Below are 16086 nucleotides of genomic sequence, written 5' to 3'. Positions count from 1 at the left end.
ATTGAACCAACATTCCTGTTTCATAATTGCAAGCGTACTCCTCCAGAGATGCGTGCGTCTGCCGAGGTAGTCGAGTAAACGGGGAAACGGTTCTTTCTAGTGGTCAGGCAAGTAAGGCATGGGAGCTTAACCGGGTTATTGACTCAACGTTTTCATGTTTTTGTCTCGTCTCCTCTAAAATGGATACTTTAGCTTCTCTGGGGTCGGGTATTTGAGAAGGCTTGAAAGCATTGGAGCTGGTTGCATGTAGACATGTCAGCCTTCCTGTGTAATCATGACACAGTTTTTGCTAAAACTGATTCAAGTTTGGTTTGGTAATCAGACCAGACCAAGAGAAACATGTTCTCACCAATGAGTGTGTGTAAACTTGGTGTATATTTGGGTAATCTTGTATTTAGTGAAAGCGTTATCTGTCCGGGAACAACCAGCACCCTCCTTCGGTCAGACGTTACCATGTGGATGTTTGCACGGATGCAAGAGAACGCTTATTAGTCCTCTGCAGAAAGTCACGGTCTGCTCCACGGCGGCTGAATGGCCTACATTCTGCACATGGCAGTCAGAACTGAGCTGGCTTCAGGAAGGCTAGGATAGATGCCTGAGCCCACACGGAGGAGACGTGGGTGGAAGCTCAGCTCGGTGGCGTCGTCCTGAAAGCAGATGTTTGAGGAGTTTAGGATTCTGGGCTGGAGGTTGGTCGCAGCCATCACACTGTGTCTGATCACCGGCTTAGAAAGGAAAGGCTATTTAAAGGTCTGAGTGGGACAAGTTGACCTTGTTCTTCTGGCAGATCGTGCTGCTGTTTGCAAACAAATAGGAGCGCCCGAGGCCATATTTCATTGGTATGTTTAGGCATGGCATTCGAAGCACAATAGGACGCTGTTACATCAGGCCTGGAGAACAAGTAGATCTTGAGCGTGTGTGTGTTTTTAACCCTTCAGGGTGTGTCCGAAGAGAGACGAGAACATCGATGAGTCACATCAGCTGTTCAGCGCCAGCGCTCCTCCGGCCAGTCTAAGCCTGCTGGGCAACTTTGAGGTAACGCGCGTCTTCTTCTGCCGCAGTCTGTCAAAACAGCTCGCTCTCAACAATCTCTAGCATCAGATGTTGATGGAGGGGTGCCAATAATAAAATAAAGCTGCTATTGTTTGATGTTTAACTGTTCCCTAGGAGTGTGTGTTGAACTATCGACTTGAGCCTTTAGGGACAGTAGAAGGTTTCACAGCAGAGGTGGGAGCCAGCGGCTCTTTCTGCCCAAGCCACCTGACCCAACCAGTGGATGTGTCATTCTACAGCGTCTCTGATGACAACGCTCCCTCGCCATACATGGTGAGCTCTCCCCAACCACATTTCTGTCCTGTAACCCAGCATGGCTGAGCCTAAAGAGGAAACTGTCCTTAGTGTGTGTGTGTGTGTGTGTGTGTGTGTGTGTGTGTGTGTTGGGTGTGTGTGTGTGTGCCATGTTGGTGTGTATGCGAGTGAGAGCTCCTTTTTGTATGGCTGCTGGTGACACCGTGATTGTCGTATGTTCTCTCACAGGGTGTGATAAACCTGGAGTCCCTGGGAAAAAGGGGCTACCGTGTACCTGCATCAGGAACCATACAAGTGGTTAGGACATTTTTTTTTTTTCAGTTCTAGAATTGTCAAAATGTTTCTGTCCTTGCAATATTTCCATCGCAGCACACACTTTGGCAGCGAATAGAAGAGCAGATTGAGTCACACCGCTAAACTGAAAGTGGAGTCCCCTAGTGGCCATTAGGGAAACGTCAACCTGGAAGATTTAGGTTCAAGAGCGCTGCAAAGGCCTTGGTTTTTAACTCATATTCAACACCTGTATTTAAAATGTGTATTTCTTTCTTCTATCAACCCTAGTTACTATCTTTAATAAAGACGTACAATGTGCCGTCCACGTTACAGCTGCATAAAACCAACATTAGGATTGACAAAATCATCTCTGGAACAATACAAATACAAGAAAAACAAAAAGTTTGTTCCATTAATCTTGACAAATTGTTTCTGTATTTAACAAGTTTTATTTGTTTAGTATTGGTGATCACTGAGACAAAATCTGCAAATCAAGATGAGACAGAACAGCTAATATGAAACACTTACATTTAACTTAATTTACTACTGGCTGAAAATTTGCTGAACCACTTTAATTCAGTTTATGGTATAATATTTTTTCACAATGTTGTTTTGTCGAGAAATGATTAATTTAGGGCTAGGAAATTCAGGGGTTATTCCATCTTATGTCATGAGCAATTTAGTGTCTGAAAAAATGATCACACGCTTGACCTACTATGCTAAGTGTGATATGTAAAATGATAAAAAGGCATACAGAGCTGTCTATTAGTTTTAGATTATATATTTTCATTTCTATTTATTCATTTTTTTTTAATCTAAAATGAAACAGAAGAGCCTTGTACTGCTAAAACCTGCCCGTATCTGACCACAGCCACACAGCTTGACCTAAAACTCGCCATGTGACAGCGACATTGATCTGGATCCCGTGTCTATTCCTCTGTTTATGGTGCCGCCTGCTGCTGTTTCTGTTGAAACCTAGTTTTCCTGAGCTCCTGGCGCGTCCGTTTAAACCCCCGCTGTTCTGTCTGGTTCCGTCCCTCAGACCTTATTCAATCCCAACAAGACAGTGGTGAAGATGTTTGTTGTGATGTACGACCTAAGAGCCATGCCAGCCGGACACCAGACCTTCCTACGCCAGAGAACCTTTTCTGTTCCCGTCCGCCGCGACGCCAACAATCAGACCAGCAGGAAGCCCCTGACCCCGGGCCAAGGCCGCACCCTGCGCTACCTCATCCATCTGAGGTGACGTGGCCCTTACCGTCGGGGGGTGGCTTTGTTGGCGTTTTCTCTCCTGTGCTCATCTTCTTCTGTCTCATCCCCACCAGGTTCCAGAGCTCAAAGTCTGGGAAGCTCTACCTTCACAGAGACATCCGCCTGTTGTTCTCCAGGAAGTCCATGGAGGTCGACAGCGGCGCCGCCTACGAGCTCCAGTCCTTCACAGAATCCCCCATAGACCCTCCGTTTTCTCCTCGCTGCTGAAGGCCGACGCCTCATCCCTCCATGCGACAGGCCATTACCGCAACTTCAGCCACACCTCAAAGCCAGCACTAGACTCTAGTTCCCTCCGTCAGACCGTCGTGGGAGTTGTTTCAGGCAGATGAGGTCTGAGGACGGCCGGCAACAAGCCCCCGTTAACCTGTGTCCAAAGGCTTAGGTTCCATCCTGTCCATCACCCAAAACAACAAAACGGGGGTTTGAAACAGAGCCTGAGAGACTTGTCGTAGATGCACCTCGTTCTTTGTGAATTGCAGACCCTGGAACAGAAGGATGTGGGGCAGAAGTTAGGCTGGAGGAGGAGTTTATGATCCTGTTCATAATGTTTCCGCCATAGTTGAACGATAGTCCTGCTGTTCCTAGGATTTGATGCATTCCCTCTTGTATCTGGCTCTGACGCCTGTCGAAATACAGAAATGTAATCAAAGTTCGGGTTCGGTTTTCCTCTGCCAGCACAAGTCCAAATGTTGTTTTCCTCTCAGAGTACATTTCTGTTCCTACCGCCTCTGAAATTCCCTCTAATTCAATGCAATGCCCCGTCATCTGTAACGTTCTGATTTTCTGTTACTCTTAAATTCACAGCAGAACGGGATCTCAGTCGTTTGAGCCCATGACTCTTGAGCTTGGAGTGACGGTTCAGGCGGAACCGGGTGAAACCAGGCTGTGGCGCCACGCGTGCCACGGACCATCACGGAACATGCAATCACAATAATGTACCTGGAAAAGATCGCAGCAGAACATCAAACATGCACTGTGGGGTTGTTTCGGTTTTGTTTTTTCCTCCTTTGGGTTTTTTTTTTTTTTTTTTCTTTGGTTCTTCAATATAACTGGAAATGGAACAGAAAATAGTCATATTCTAATACTTTTGTACTGTTACAAAAACCACTTTATTGAAACTGTTGCAATAGAATGAGTAACATTAGTTTAGTGTTTACACGTTCACTTTTCAATTTACTTACCATCAGTTTATTTAATATTTAAATTAATATTTCAGTTACTGTTTGTGACGTCTGTCATGCTAAGATGATGTAGTGCGGACTGTATATCATAGTGTGTATTTTTGACATTACTATTCAAATCTGAAAAAAAATATATATCTATCTTCTAAAGCAATCTTGACATCCTGTGGTCTCCTTGTTTTCAGTTCATATTATTCTTTGACTTTAAGTGCGTCTAAATGTCTAAACCTTTGGAAGGGCTTTCACTTCACCTTGAGTGAAAATATACAAAAAAAAAACAATAAAATGATAAAGTTGCTTTTAATTTAAGGAGAAAAGCTACTTTTACCTTAATCTGAGTGTTGGATTGCAGTCCTTTAGTTTTCAGTGTTTGTTGTGGACAGAAATACTTCCATAAGCCGATGTTGGTTTGTGGTATGTGAGGAAAAGCACAGCTTTTTTTTTTTTTTTTTTTTTTTACATTAACATGTTGCAAAAAGGCAGCGTAGGAGTGCGATGAGCCATTTCTTTTTCTTTTTCTTTTTTTTAAGCAGATGGTATTTGAACCCAGGCCAACAATCACACTAGACAAAACACGAGAAATGCTTGCATTCCTCACCCACCGCTGATTCCTTGATTTTCCGTACAGTCAGTGGCGTAATCTTTCAGTTCTACTGTGTTTTAGGTCAAGAAAGAAGATTGCGATCCTCCTTCACTCCTTAAATTGGGTAATAAATGAACACACTGCCTTAATTTATGAAACAAACAGCAGGACAGAGAGGGCTTTCTATTGTGGAGACGCCAATCGCTGCTCATTAGATGTGAAGCTCCATAATGATTTTTTTTTTTTGAATTATTTGAAGATCAGAGAAGTAAATTCAGTGTTTAATTCATTAATTGAATCATTTGCTGTGCCACAGTGCAGTGTTAACCTTCACAGAAAGTTCACGTAAGCTGTATTACAAAAGGGTTCAGCGTTCTTTGAAAGAAAAATGATGGTCACACAGTAAAAACGTGCATCATAACGAAACGATGGAATAGAATTGAAATACCTGGTAATGAATTAGTATAAATAAGAGGAAACACGGTGTGGGAAATTTTCAAAAGAAGATGCAACACTATCTATAATCCTGTAGTAGTGTTAGCTCTGTCAACCGGCTTCTGTGGAAGAAAAGATAAATTCATAATAGAGTACGATCATTGAGTATCAAACAAATCTGTAATATTCATTAATGATGTATCTAATAAATGACCCATGTTTCTAGAGGAAATTACTTTTCAGCAACCATTCCATCCAGTCACATTGGCATGTCCATTTTGGAGAGACTCAGACTACAACATAATAGCACACACAATGTGTCTTTTTAACACAGAGGTCAATGAATGATCATTTGAGCTGATGAGTTCACCATGAACTCCTCTGCGTACTAGAGTAGAGTTCAGTGCAAAGCAATCCAAGGTCTGGTTGATTTACTGTAGCAATACCTGCAGAGAGCAAAAACCTCAGTGAGTTTTACCCGAAAACACCCAGAATTCCACCACATCATCATGACAGGTTAAACGGGTCTTCCAAAAGAACTCACAATCCATGTGAGATAAATGACTTTTATCTCGTTTATTCATGATACTGAAGTGTGGAATGTACTTCTTTTCAGGGGTGGAGAGAGGGAGGGGCCCAGGGTGGCCATGCCCACCATAAGCCAATCTGTGACCACCCCAGCAAAGGGATTTGTTGTTTCCATGGGGATCTAATTCACCAGGAGAGGCAGAGCACACCTCCAAAACAGATGGTGCCAGCAGTAAAGCTCTCGAATGGATTGTCAACCACCAAAACAATCAGAATGGAAGATGTTTTGATTCAGGTTCACAGCATCAGTAAACTAGAATACAATGATCATGTGATAGTTCTTGATTCAGGAGTTGTGAATGGGGTAAACCTGAGTAAAAAGTGCTGCAGTTAATACAGTCGGAAAGGTCGGGATTCCATTATGGCGACGCCCCGGAAAGCTGTTTTGTCCATTAAAGCTGTACTTTCTACATGCAAACACTCTTAATTTGTTGTGTTCAGTCATTCGTGTAACATTAAATTTAGACATACTCTTACAACTGTGTCTTGTAAAATAAACGTGTTTTATCACAGCTTACTGATGTCGATGCGAGGAATGCAACAAAACTACTCATGCTAGGTCAGAGGCTAGTTAGGAGCCAACAAGCACACACACTCAATGTTGCCCCTTCCTTTGAGTGCTGCTTAATAACACGGCTTCCTGCAGCAGAAAACTAGAGAAGTTGCATCAGGTCCATGAAATCCTTCTGTAATTCATACTTCTTCTCTTTCTGTTTTCTTCATATATATATATATATATATATATATATATATATATATATATATATATATATATGCATTAACTCACCCAGATTGGAATTGGAATGGATAGGACATGTTTTCCTTCCTTTTTCTTTTGAAAGAGATTAATGTGCCCAAGTGCTTTGCTCCAATATTATTTTTTTCTTTACAATATTTACCATAAAACTGGGAACAGGTATTACTGCTGTTTAGAAGACCAAAAAATCAGTTTATTATCATAAGATAAGAGATTCCTTTATTGTCCCACAATGTGGGGATTTGGGCGTGACCGTAGCAAAGACACAGACAGTTTATAGTAATGATAAAAACAGGCCAATCTCATCTAAGGTTAGTTCTAAAGAAACAAAGGATGAGCTGTATCAGAAAGGCCAAATATAAATACCAGAGTAAATATTGCACAATAACTGATAATATGGCATACTATCTCAAAATACTCAAGTTAAACAGCAGGAAAAAACACACAAGCCTATTTACAGAACAATATGAGATAATATGCAGTATGCACGATTGTACAACAGCAGTTTTCCTGATATATAATTTTATCTTTCCAAAATATGAATATCGGTATGATCGAATAGGAAAATGAATCATGAACTAGACGAATCTTCGTCTGTGAATGCATGCATGTTTTGGAAATCATTTGGGTATGTCTGCACTGACGTTGGCAACTAAACGATGAAGTGTCGCAAAGGAATGTCTCTGAAATGCCCGTTCACGATGTTAAGGTGTGTTTTCCCTTCAGGTACAATGACGTGAAAGATTACATTTTACTTGATTATAGTGCGCCCAGCAGTAATGAGAAGAAAGGCGGGGCAAAGGACACTGCTCACTGGAGAAGTCCACCGTTTGCCTGATACAATGTAATATAGTATAATAATGGATCAGTGGAAGTTGAGTAGTCATCTATCTTGAAATAAAATGGATGGATGAATGTTGCAAATCATTTCAACTTTTCTATCTATCTATCTATCTATCTATCTATCTATCTATCTATCTATCTATCTATCTATCTATCTATCTATCTATCTATCTATCTATATATTTATATAGTGAATGACAAAAGCATGCCAAAGCTGGTTCTGAAAGCTGTTTGTTGTTTTCTATTTGTCCTTTTACTTGCTGGTATTATCTAAAACCTTATCATATGTAAATACAGTGATTCGTTATTTACTACTGACTAACAGAAGATGACAAAAACAAAATTCAGGCTCTTAGCTCCAGAGTTTGTGTATGTTTTTGTTATCGATCACAGGTCATGTGTCTCTTTGAGTCCTGTAATATAATGAGAATGGAGAACACTGGTGTTTTTAGCCGCCCCTCGGTGAGCAAAGGTCTAATGCCACCTCTGAGGGAATGTTAAGGCTCTGCCACTGTTCTGCTTCATCTTGTGTGATTTATGGTGTTCGTTGTCATGAGGAGGAAATTGATATGAAAGAGGGTAGAAAACAAGCCGCGCTGGGTGATCAGTTCAGCATCTTCCCTGGTTGAGGATTAGCGACGGGATTTTGTGACGGCACATGGCCCCAACAGCTGATCGGCTTCAAGTTACGCAATTGTCAATCCCGAACCGAGAGCAGCGCGCGCGCGCGCACGGCTCCCAGCTCCCGAGCGCAACGGGGGCGCGCGTGGTGTCTCCGCCGCATGTGACGTCAAATATTTTCTCCGGGAGCGAGCTTTTTTTTTTTTTTTTTTGAAACAGGGCTTTGGTGGTGGTGTCCGTGGGAGAAGTCGGTGCAGCTAATTTCACGACCCCCCCTGTGATCCTAGTGGGCCAGTGCCTTGGTCGAGCTCCGCGTTGGTTTCGAGATGTCGGGGGATAACGACGAAACGCAGACCGCAGAGGAGACACCGGTGGAGGAGACGGTGAGCAGCTCCAGCGCCCCGCCGCTGACTTTTTACAGCCAGCGCTGCCTTCTAATGTTTGCCGCGCTAGCCCTTGTTGACGTTTCCTCCCAAGCTAACAACTTAGCCTTCAGCGGGTTCGCTTTTAAAATCTAATTTTATAGCCATGTTACATTCACAGTGTGCAGCGCGGTCGTGGCTACTGCCGTGTGAATGAACGTGCCTTGCTATGAATGTCAGCGTTAGCCACGGCTAGCTGGCTAGCCTGCTGCTAATGTTAGCTTAGCTCAAGCCCAGCTAGCAACTGCTTCCCCCTGCTCTTCTTTCACTAAAACGTCGACGACCGCGTTAAAACGTAGTTTCTGGCTCTCCTTGACTGAAGATGTGTCCGCTGACTGCAGGAGTCGTTTAATGTGTGGTTTTATTTGTGAGGCGGAAAGCGCTACGCGTTTCGTTAGCATGGATGCTAATTCGGAGCATTTGATTCGGGGTTAGGGTGAGATTAGCAGGAATAAAGCATTGTTGGTTGGTCTAGCAGAGGAATGCTTTGCTTTAAATCATTTTTACTTAGCTATGTATAAAAGATATTAGACTTGTTTGTCAAAACTAACTTTAAAAAAGATTGAAAAGCGATAAACGACCTTTCAAATTTCGGTAGTATTTGGGTTAAAATTGACCGAAGCTGCAGCTTTTTTTAAATCCAGAATTCTGGGTTGATTTGAGTCTCTCTGTTCACACGAAAGCGCCTGTAAAGTTTGGACTAAGAGTAAAACATGACCAAAAATTCAACTTTTTCGTTTAGACGATGCAGTATTAGGGTTTGATAAATCAAACCAGTCCAGTTAATCAGGCAGAAGGTCAAATGTGTTTGTGTCTCGGTCAACAGCAGGGTTTTTGTTTCTTGTTTTCCATCTGGAGATTTGTTATTTTATTCTGTAAAGAATTCCAGTATTGTGAAAGTTCATCTTTAAAACCTTCTGGAGTACACAGTCAAACACAAAAAGATACTAAGCTTGTTGTGGGAAGGAACAACTTGACAACATGTAATGTTTTTATACATTTTACCTTTACTGTAACAACTGTTTTTATTTGGGGGAAAAACAAACAAAGAAAAACATTTAAAGACATTGAAGAAGATATGCAGATCATGTAGGTTGGTTAAAATTTAAGGTTGCAGCGTTATAACATCAGAAATTCAAGGGTTTTGTTTATCTCTCTGTTTAACGGGAAGGCAAGTTTATTTGTAAAGCACATTTTATTAACGAGAATTCAAAGTGCTGTACATGAACAAAACATAAAAGAAAACAACACAGAGGAAAGATCAAGGTCAAAGTAGGCTGGACTACAGATTTAAACTAATGCAGTTTCAGTGAACTACAACAATTTGAACTGAACATTAATGTTCAAAGGCAACTCTACACAAATAGTGTTAACATTGATTTAAAGGAACTGAGGGCTTCAGCACTTTGACAGTCTTCTGGGAGTTTGGTCCAGATAAGTGAAGCATAGGAACTAAATGCTGGTTCTGGGTACAGAGTAGACCTGACCCAGAGGAGCTGAGGGGTCTGGGAGCTTGATACACTAACAAGTCTATTACCTGTTGTGGTTCGGTGATTTATAAGATAACAGAATTGTGACCCAAACCTGTACAACATGTTCAAAACAAAACTGGTTACATTTATAAAGATGTAATTTTTAACAAATCAATATCGGGCCAGTAGATAAAACTGGGCTGATGTTAATAACCGATTGTGCTGTCTGTGTGGGGGTATCAGGAGGGCGGGGTGATAATAATACAGCACAGGCCTGTGGGAAATTTAACTGGAGCAGCTAAGCAATGTCAGCTCTGGTTGTTTTTCTGCGCTGTTAGAAGGGCAGGGAAATGTATATTTATCGACTATAAAGCAGGAAATAACACTGGGCGTGTAAGGTAAGCGGCACGGCTTAAGGGCGCGGTTTTTAAAAGCTCAAATTTAAGCCAGACGCTGCAAAGTGCGCTCCACAGCTGCATAGAGAGAGCACCAAGTAGAACCCCCCCCCCATTGGCCTTCCTTCTGCTAGGTGACGAAGGGTTTCAGGAGGAAAGGCAGAGAGCTCGGCATCCCATCGATCCGCAGGTGTTGATAAAGTCAGCATAAACAAAACGCAGTCCTACGTTGATCAGCCATGGATTGCTGAATACCTAACATGCAGTAATTGTGTCGTGTTTGTTCTGGTTTTCAGGAGTCACAGGACAAGGTGATCAGCCCAGAGAAGGCAGAAGAGGCTAAATTCAAGGCCCGCTACCCCAACTTGGGACACAAGCCCGGGGGTTCGGATTTGCTGCGCAAGCGCTTGCAGAAGGGGGTGAGCCAATTTCTCACAAAGCATAGCTACTGTATATTTGTGCACTTATTCTAATCATAATCAGAGTTTAAAATGAATTTAAATATTATGAAATGTGAAAAATGTATTTTATTTTGTGAAACCAACTCTTCTGGCTCCCGTCTTTCATTGCAAAGCTGCTAGTGTTTGAAGCTATTGGGCGCTGCTCTGCTGTCGGTAGAGGAGGAGAAACTAGAGACGACGGTCCAGTGTTTCCTACTTGGCGACTCTGTTGCTGTATTTGGAGACTTATATCCAAAAAAGTGACTAGAAACTAATCTAGTGATCTTTCTGTTTTTTTTTTTTTTTTTGTCACCTTCACGTGAGAGCAGCGATGTGTCTACAGTTACTGTCAGGCCTAGTCCAGACGTAGCAGGATATCTGGGGAAAAATGAGACATTTTTATTCAGTTAGGCCTTTCAGCCACGCATAAACATTGTTATGTCATCCCTTAAAACAAACGATCCCAAAAACTCCGGCCAAAGTAGAGATTTATAAACAGTCTAGTTCTCAGCCTGAGTGTGTACATGAAAAAAAAGGGAGGTTAATGTCCGGTGCATCACGGTCTGCAACCAATATTGCTGCGTTGTGTCACACGTGTGACCATTGTTCATCCACTTGGCCGTACGGTGGAGTTAAAAATGAATTTTGTCAGAGGGGCTGATTTTTACATTTCTTTAGACACTTTGTATTTTTTATTTACAAGATCCAACCTCCCGGTGCAATGATTAAATCCTAACAGGAAGTCGTGGTTGTTTTTTGAAGGATTCTGATTGGCTGACAGAAGTTTTAGTTTTGCGGTACACTGCCACCTAAGCATCTTCCGTATTATAAAAAAACTCTCAGTGGCATATTTCTGCAGGTTGGTGTGGATGCAAACCTTTCTAAAAAACCTCCCGTGTGTATGGGATTATTTTTAAAAACAGTGTAGGGCAGATATTCGTTTTAAAAAAAAAAATGCTAAGTGTGTACTCCCTATTCCCTCAGCACTGTCTCACAGGCACAGGCAGCTGCCTCGTCCTGAAAGCCCTGCATGCAGTCAGAGCAAAGAGAGCAGCGAGCATACCGCCTCTGTTTTCACATTGCAAATGTATAACATAAAGCTGCTGCTGATACCGCCCTGGATTACAAAGCGGGATATAAATATAATAAATATAGTTTTGGACCTAGTCTCTTTTTTTTCCATGTCTGATACTGTTGCATCAATGACCTGATTACCAATCACGTATTCACCTCGTTCAGTGTGTGTGCCTCTGACTACTATGTTTTTGGTAAAATTAGTTGTACATAGTGTGCATTCAGGCAATGCATACAAATTCATACGTTACCTCATAAAGTAACGTTAGTGCATGCAGCATTTTAATGAGATCTTGGCGACAGTGACCCCTTCCCCCTCTGTGCGCATATTTCCAGACCTTATCTTGACTCTGAGATTTCTAAGAAACGACTGTTGCATTTAGTGTAGCTTGGTAGAAAGTACAGAGTAAGAGCTGCCAGGGACCTGGCAGGCCGATGAAGCTAAAGATCAGCCAGCTTCTTAGGGCATCTCTAGTTCTAATTGTTCTGATTTGTAATTTTGTATTGTATGCTTATTTTAATATAGTCAAAATGTAGGGGACTTGTTTCTCAACACTTTCCAGAGTACAAGGTGACGTATTATTGTTTAATTTAAATCCTACGGGGAAAAGTCATCTTTTCTAGACCAATGCAGTAGAAACCATCACTGCCTGCAGCCTCTGGAAAGGCTTTGAATTGACCTGAAGTTGGAAACACAGTTTCTGGTCATGAAGGAAAAACAGCTTCCCCCTGCCTTCTAAAAGTTCCTGCTTGGCTTGAATATTTAGCACCAACAGCAAAGTCTTCCACGTGTTTTCTTATAAGTAAATTTAATTTGATTTGTTTACCAAAGACTATTAAAAAAAAACAATAACTGATCTTTTCTTTTTGTTTAAATAAAACACAAGCACAGAGGAAATAAGTTTAATTGTCATCATGATGAGACATTCTAGTCACAGTGATCAGTTACGGATTAGTGCTAGAAGAGCTGATTAATGTTGGCTTCTCCAGCTACATCAGGACTGTAGGGATATTTCGTGTCCTGGGAAATAACTCAGTCTGTTAGGTGTTGTCTGGTGACTATCAGCCCAAATATCAGGACAATAGTAGAAAGCAATCATTCGAGCACAGCAAACTGCTCGCATATAGAATAAGGAGTAACTTCTCTTCAAGTTCAAGAATTTATTAACAAATAAAATGAACATCACTGTAGTATGCTGTTTATCAGAATTAACACTAGATTTCAATCAACAATCCTCTACTAGGTTTGTTCCTTGGCGCCTGTAAAAAAATGCTGAATTTGCAGCAGCTAGTAGCAGCACTTCTGCTGCCACCTTCACTGGCAGGCGGCTGCCGGCTTTGTGACGCCGTATGGCAGCCGGCTGGTGAAAGTGCCACACGCTTTTATTGGAAATAATATCAACAAAACATTCTTATTTGAAAGTAGTCATAGACTACCAGGCATCTATGACGCATCGTTTGCCCAAAAACAGCAGCAGGAGTGCAGCAATGGCCGTGGCAGCGTGAGCCAGCGGAGGTGCCAGTGGAAGGGCCTCCAGTATCTGCTGCTGCTGCAGATTGAGCTCAGCCCGCTGTAAAATCTCACATTTCTGTGTGGCTCACAGTTTAGTCTGATTTTATTCCTCATGGCTTGATTGCACAACATTAATATTGGATAAATAGAGCCTTTTTTCTTTAGCCTTCTCAGAACTAAAACTGTTATCAGGTATCTCTTTACATACCTCTTCGTTTCACTTGGCTACGAACCTCTTTAAACAAGATTGTGGCCGGACCTTTCTTACCCAACCCTACGCCTTTCACCAGCCGTCTGTTGACCTGCTTTTTTTAAATATTTTTTACGTTCTACGTTCTAGGTGTGTTTTGTCCCGGCCCGGCAGAACACCAGCAGAGGGACGGTCATATTAAACACAATGAAGGAAAACTCCAGCTAGCATTAACAGGGCCGTGCAGCTTGAACTTGCTCGTTTTGTCATATTTCAACCCCAAAACTGCGTTGTTTTTAGATTTAATGTGATTAATTTGCAGCTCATCGTTGGGAAGAAGAGGGAAAATGAGATGGCTTTTAAAAATCCTCACAAATAAGTCTAGAAAGTCTAATGTACCATGTCTCTACACCTTTTGCACATGAATAGACTGAAGTTGTCCTTGTTTCTGATGATAAAAGAGCCCAAACTCTGTCAGACGGTAATGAGAACGTCTGAACATCATTTTCTACACTTTGACACAGAGGTGGCGTCCTGTTGATCCTGCATGATGCACGCCGGCCACAAAGTAGAATCTTGTTCAGTTCTCCTCCAAACTTAAGACTTTCTTCTCCTAAGTAAGGTGGCGGGACACGAATGCGTTGACGAGGACCTGTAACCATGACACGGTTGCCATTACTGTTGACCGCTTCAGTTGCTTATTCTCTCGTCTGATGTCTTCACTCTTCCTGTGTCTCTGCAGCAAAAGTATTTCGACTCTGGCGATTACAACATGGCCAAGGCGAAGATAAAGAACAAGCAGCTGCCGACAGCCGCGCCAGAGAAGACGGAGATCACAGGGGACCACATTCCCACCCCCCAGGACCTGCCCCAAAGGAAACCCTCTCTGGTGGCCAGTAAGCTGGCAGGCTGATCCTCGCGCGTCCTCCCGGGCCCCCGCAGCACCCCACGGCCCCATAACCCCCGCTCCACCCGATTCTCAGAGCTGTAACATTACCCGCCCTCGGACCGCACCCCACCCCACCCCCACCCTTCCCTCTCTCTCTCTCTCTCTCTCTCTCTCTCTCTCTCTCTTCGCTCCACCCCAGCCTGGACTACCCAAACAGAACCTAAAAGTCAGCGGAGAGGCCGGCTGATGACTTCTCGTGGGTTTTTTTTTTTTCGTTTCCCCCTCAGCGTTTTCTGCTCCCTGCCCCAGTGTCTCACCCCCAGAGACGTTTCCCTCTCCCTTCATATTTTCTCTTTACTTCCATGTAAGATACAGTGTGTTGACAGGTCTGTGGGGCCCTTTTGTACAGTGAGACCACTGGTTTAGGACGGGCGGGCAGCAGAAGCTACAACACATATAAAATGCTTTAGTGTAAAGTTCAGGGTTCCTGCCTGTAGCTCTACGTGTGTGTATATACTTGTCTTTGTTTGGCACAGGGGAGAGGAGAGGAATCAGGCCTTTAGAAAACGTTGCATCCCATTAGGGACTTATTCACCATTATAATTGATTCTATGTTGGAGGGTTGAACCGCCCAAATCATGGTGGAGCTTTTACCGTTTTGCTTCATTATTCAAGGAAAAGATGTTCAGGTGGGAATGTCATGTGGAACTGCATGCATGGGCTCCTTAAAGCAAACTTCACTATTTCCTCTTGATTTCACTATTAAAGAAGGGGGCAGGTGTTCAGACAGACAGGGTCACAGCTGTCATGAATGGATCACTGTGGGACGGAGGGGCGTGTGATACATTAAAGATAAAAACTGGAACTACATAGGGGGACAGTCGGCCTCCGCCGTGCTGCAAGCATACAAAAAAAGTACTAGGAACAAGAAATAGGTTTGGGAGGGGGAGGTTGTAATTATAAGTGGCAGTGGTTTCCTCTTTAAAATGTTTTCAGCCGTATGTTGTGCTTTTAAAGCGCCATCACTGATGGGGACGCGGTAGATCGGTGCTGGCGTGGCATCTGTGTGAGCTCTGCATGTATATGGCTGCCCTGCTGTCACGATGTGCCATTTTGTTTTTGTAAATAAAATAGTTTTGCACAGATGTTGATGTTCTGTCATTTTGGGTTTTACTTGCACTAAACATTAGAATGAGATGCTGAGAAGGGTGTAAATAAATATAGTGAGCAGCAAACATTACCACAGCTTTTACAGAGTGATGAATCCAATAAGATCAAGGGTTAAATACACTTCTTCCCTTTTTAAGCTGGAGTCTAGGGATGTGGTCTGATTGATATTTCAGTGAACATTTGATTTATTTCAGTAATCCTGTTCAAATAGTGATACCTCTGACATTTGTTTATTTTGATGATGGCTTAAAGCTAATGAAAGCCTGTTATTCAGTTTCCCACAAAAATGTATTGCGTGAGACCAGTAAAATATTTTTAATACAAAGTGTTGGTTCATAACCCACACTGCCATGTGGAAGACTGAGAGCCGTCCAGCAGACGAGGAGGATAAGACAGCAAAACATTGTTAAAAAGCTGCCTGTTCAGATTCCTGTGTGTGTGTGTGTTTTCTGGGGTAAATCCCTGCATACCCTGCCTTTTGCGTTTCAGAAAGTTCAGAAACCCTTGCCATGAGTCAAATTATGACAAATTACTCTGTGAAACAACCCTGCTACGACACATTTCTCCACTTAAATAACGTCACATTTACTTCAACTTAAAATATAAATATAGCCTATATGGTTAATATAAAGTGAGGTTGCCACAAATTATACACCAGCA

The 16086-nt window shown here is 42.5% G+C and overlaps 2 protein-coding genes across 3 annotated transcripts in view; both read left to right on the top strand.

Moving 5' to 3' along the window:
* fam214a (family with sequence similarity 214 member A) overlaps positions 1-4196 on the top strand; it is a 37794-nt gene extending 33598 nt beyond the window's left edge. Inside the window, exons 8-12 of one of the 2 annotated variants that reach the window (XM_012850914.3) lie at positions 939-1035; positions 1168-1326; positions 1537-1605; positions 2624-2823; positions 2907-4196. In XM_012850914.3, coding sequence (XP_012706368.2) covers positions 939-1035; positions 1168-1326; positions 1537-1605; positions 2624-2823; positions 2907-3060 — 679 coding nt within the window. In that variant the 3' untranslated portion in view covers positions 3061-4196. The remainder of the gene's footprint in view (positions 1-938; positions 1036-1167; positions 1327-1536; positions 1606-2623; positions 2824-2906) is intronic. The other variant, XM_021309665.2, reaches the window with a different exon arrangement.
* A 3856-nt stretch (positions 4197-8052) lies between these two features.
* Positions 8053-15402, top strand: arpp19a (cAMP-regulated phosphoprotein 19a). The gene is made up of 3 exons (XM_012850917.3): positions 8053-8244; positions 10447-10569; positions 14110-15402. Exons 1-3 carry the CDS (start codon positions 8188-8190, stop codon positions 14278-14280), a joined length of 351 nt encoding a protein of 116 aa, XP_012706371.2. The 5' UTR covers positions 8053-8187; the 3' UTR covers positions 14281-15402.
* Positions 15403-16086: the final 684 nt, after the last annotated feature.

This window comes from Fundulus heteroclitus, chromosome 4 (assembly GCF_011125445.2).
Source record: "Fundulus heteroclitus isolate FHET01 chromosome 4, MU-UCD_Fhet_4.1, whole genome shotgun sequence".
Classification (NCBI taxonomy): Eukaryota; Metazoa; Chordata; class Actinopteri; order Cyprinodontiformes; family Fundulidae; genus Fundulus; species Fundulus heteroclitus.
This window is presented reverse-complemented; position numbering and strand designations above follow the sequence as displayed.

Coding starts and splice junctions, on each gene's coding strand:
- arpp19a (XM_012850917.3), top strand. CDS start 8,188: ATGTCGGGGGATAACGACGAAACGCAGACCGCAGAGGAGACACCGGTG. Junction 8,245..10,446: donor AGACACCGGTGGAGGAGACG/GTGAGCAGCTCC, acceptor TCTGGTTTTCAG/GAGTCACAGGACAAGGTGAT. Junction 10,570..14,109: donor GCAAGCGCTTGCAGAAGGGG/GTGAGCCAATTT, acceptor GTGTCTCTGCAG/CAAAAGTATTTCGACTCTGG.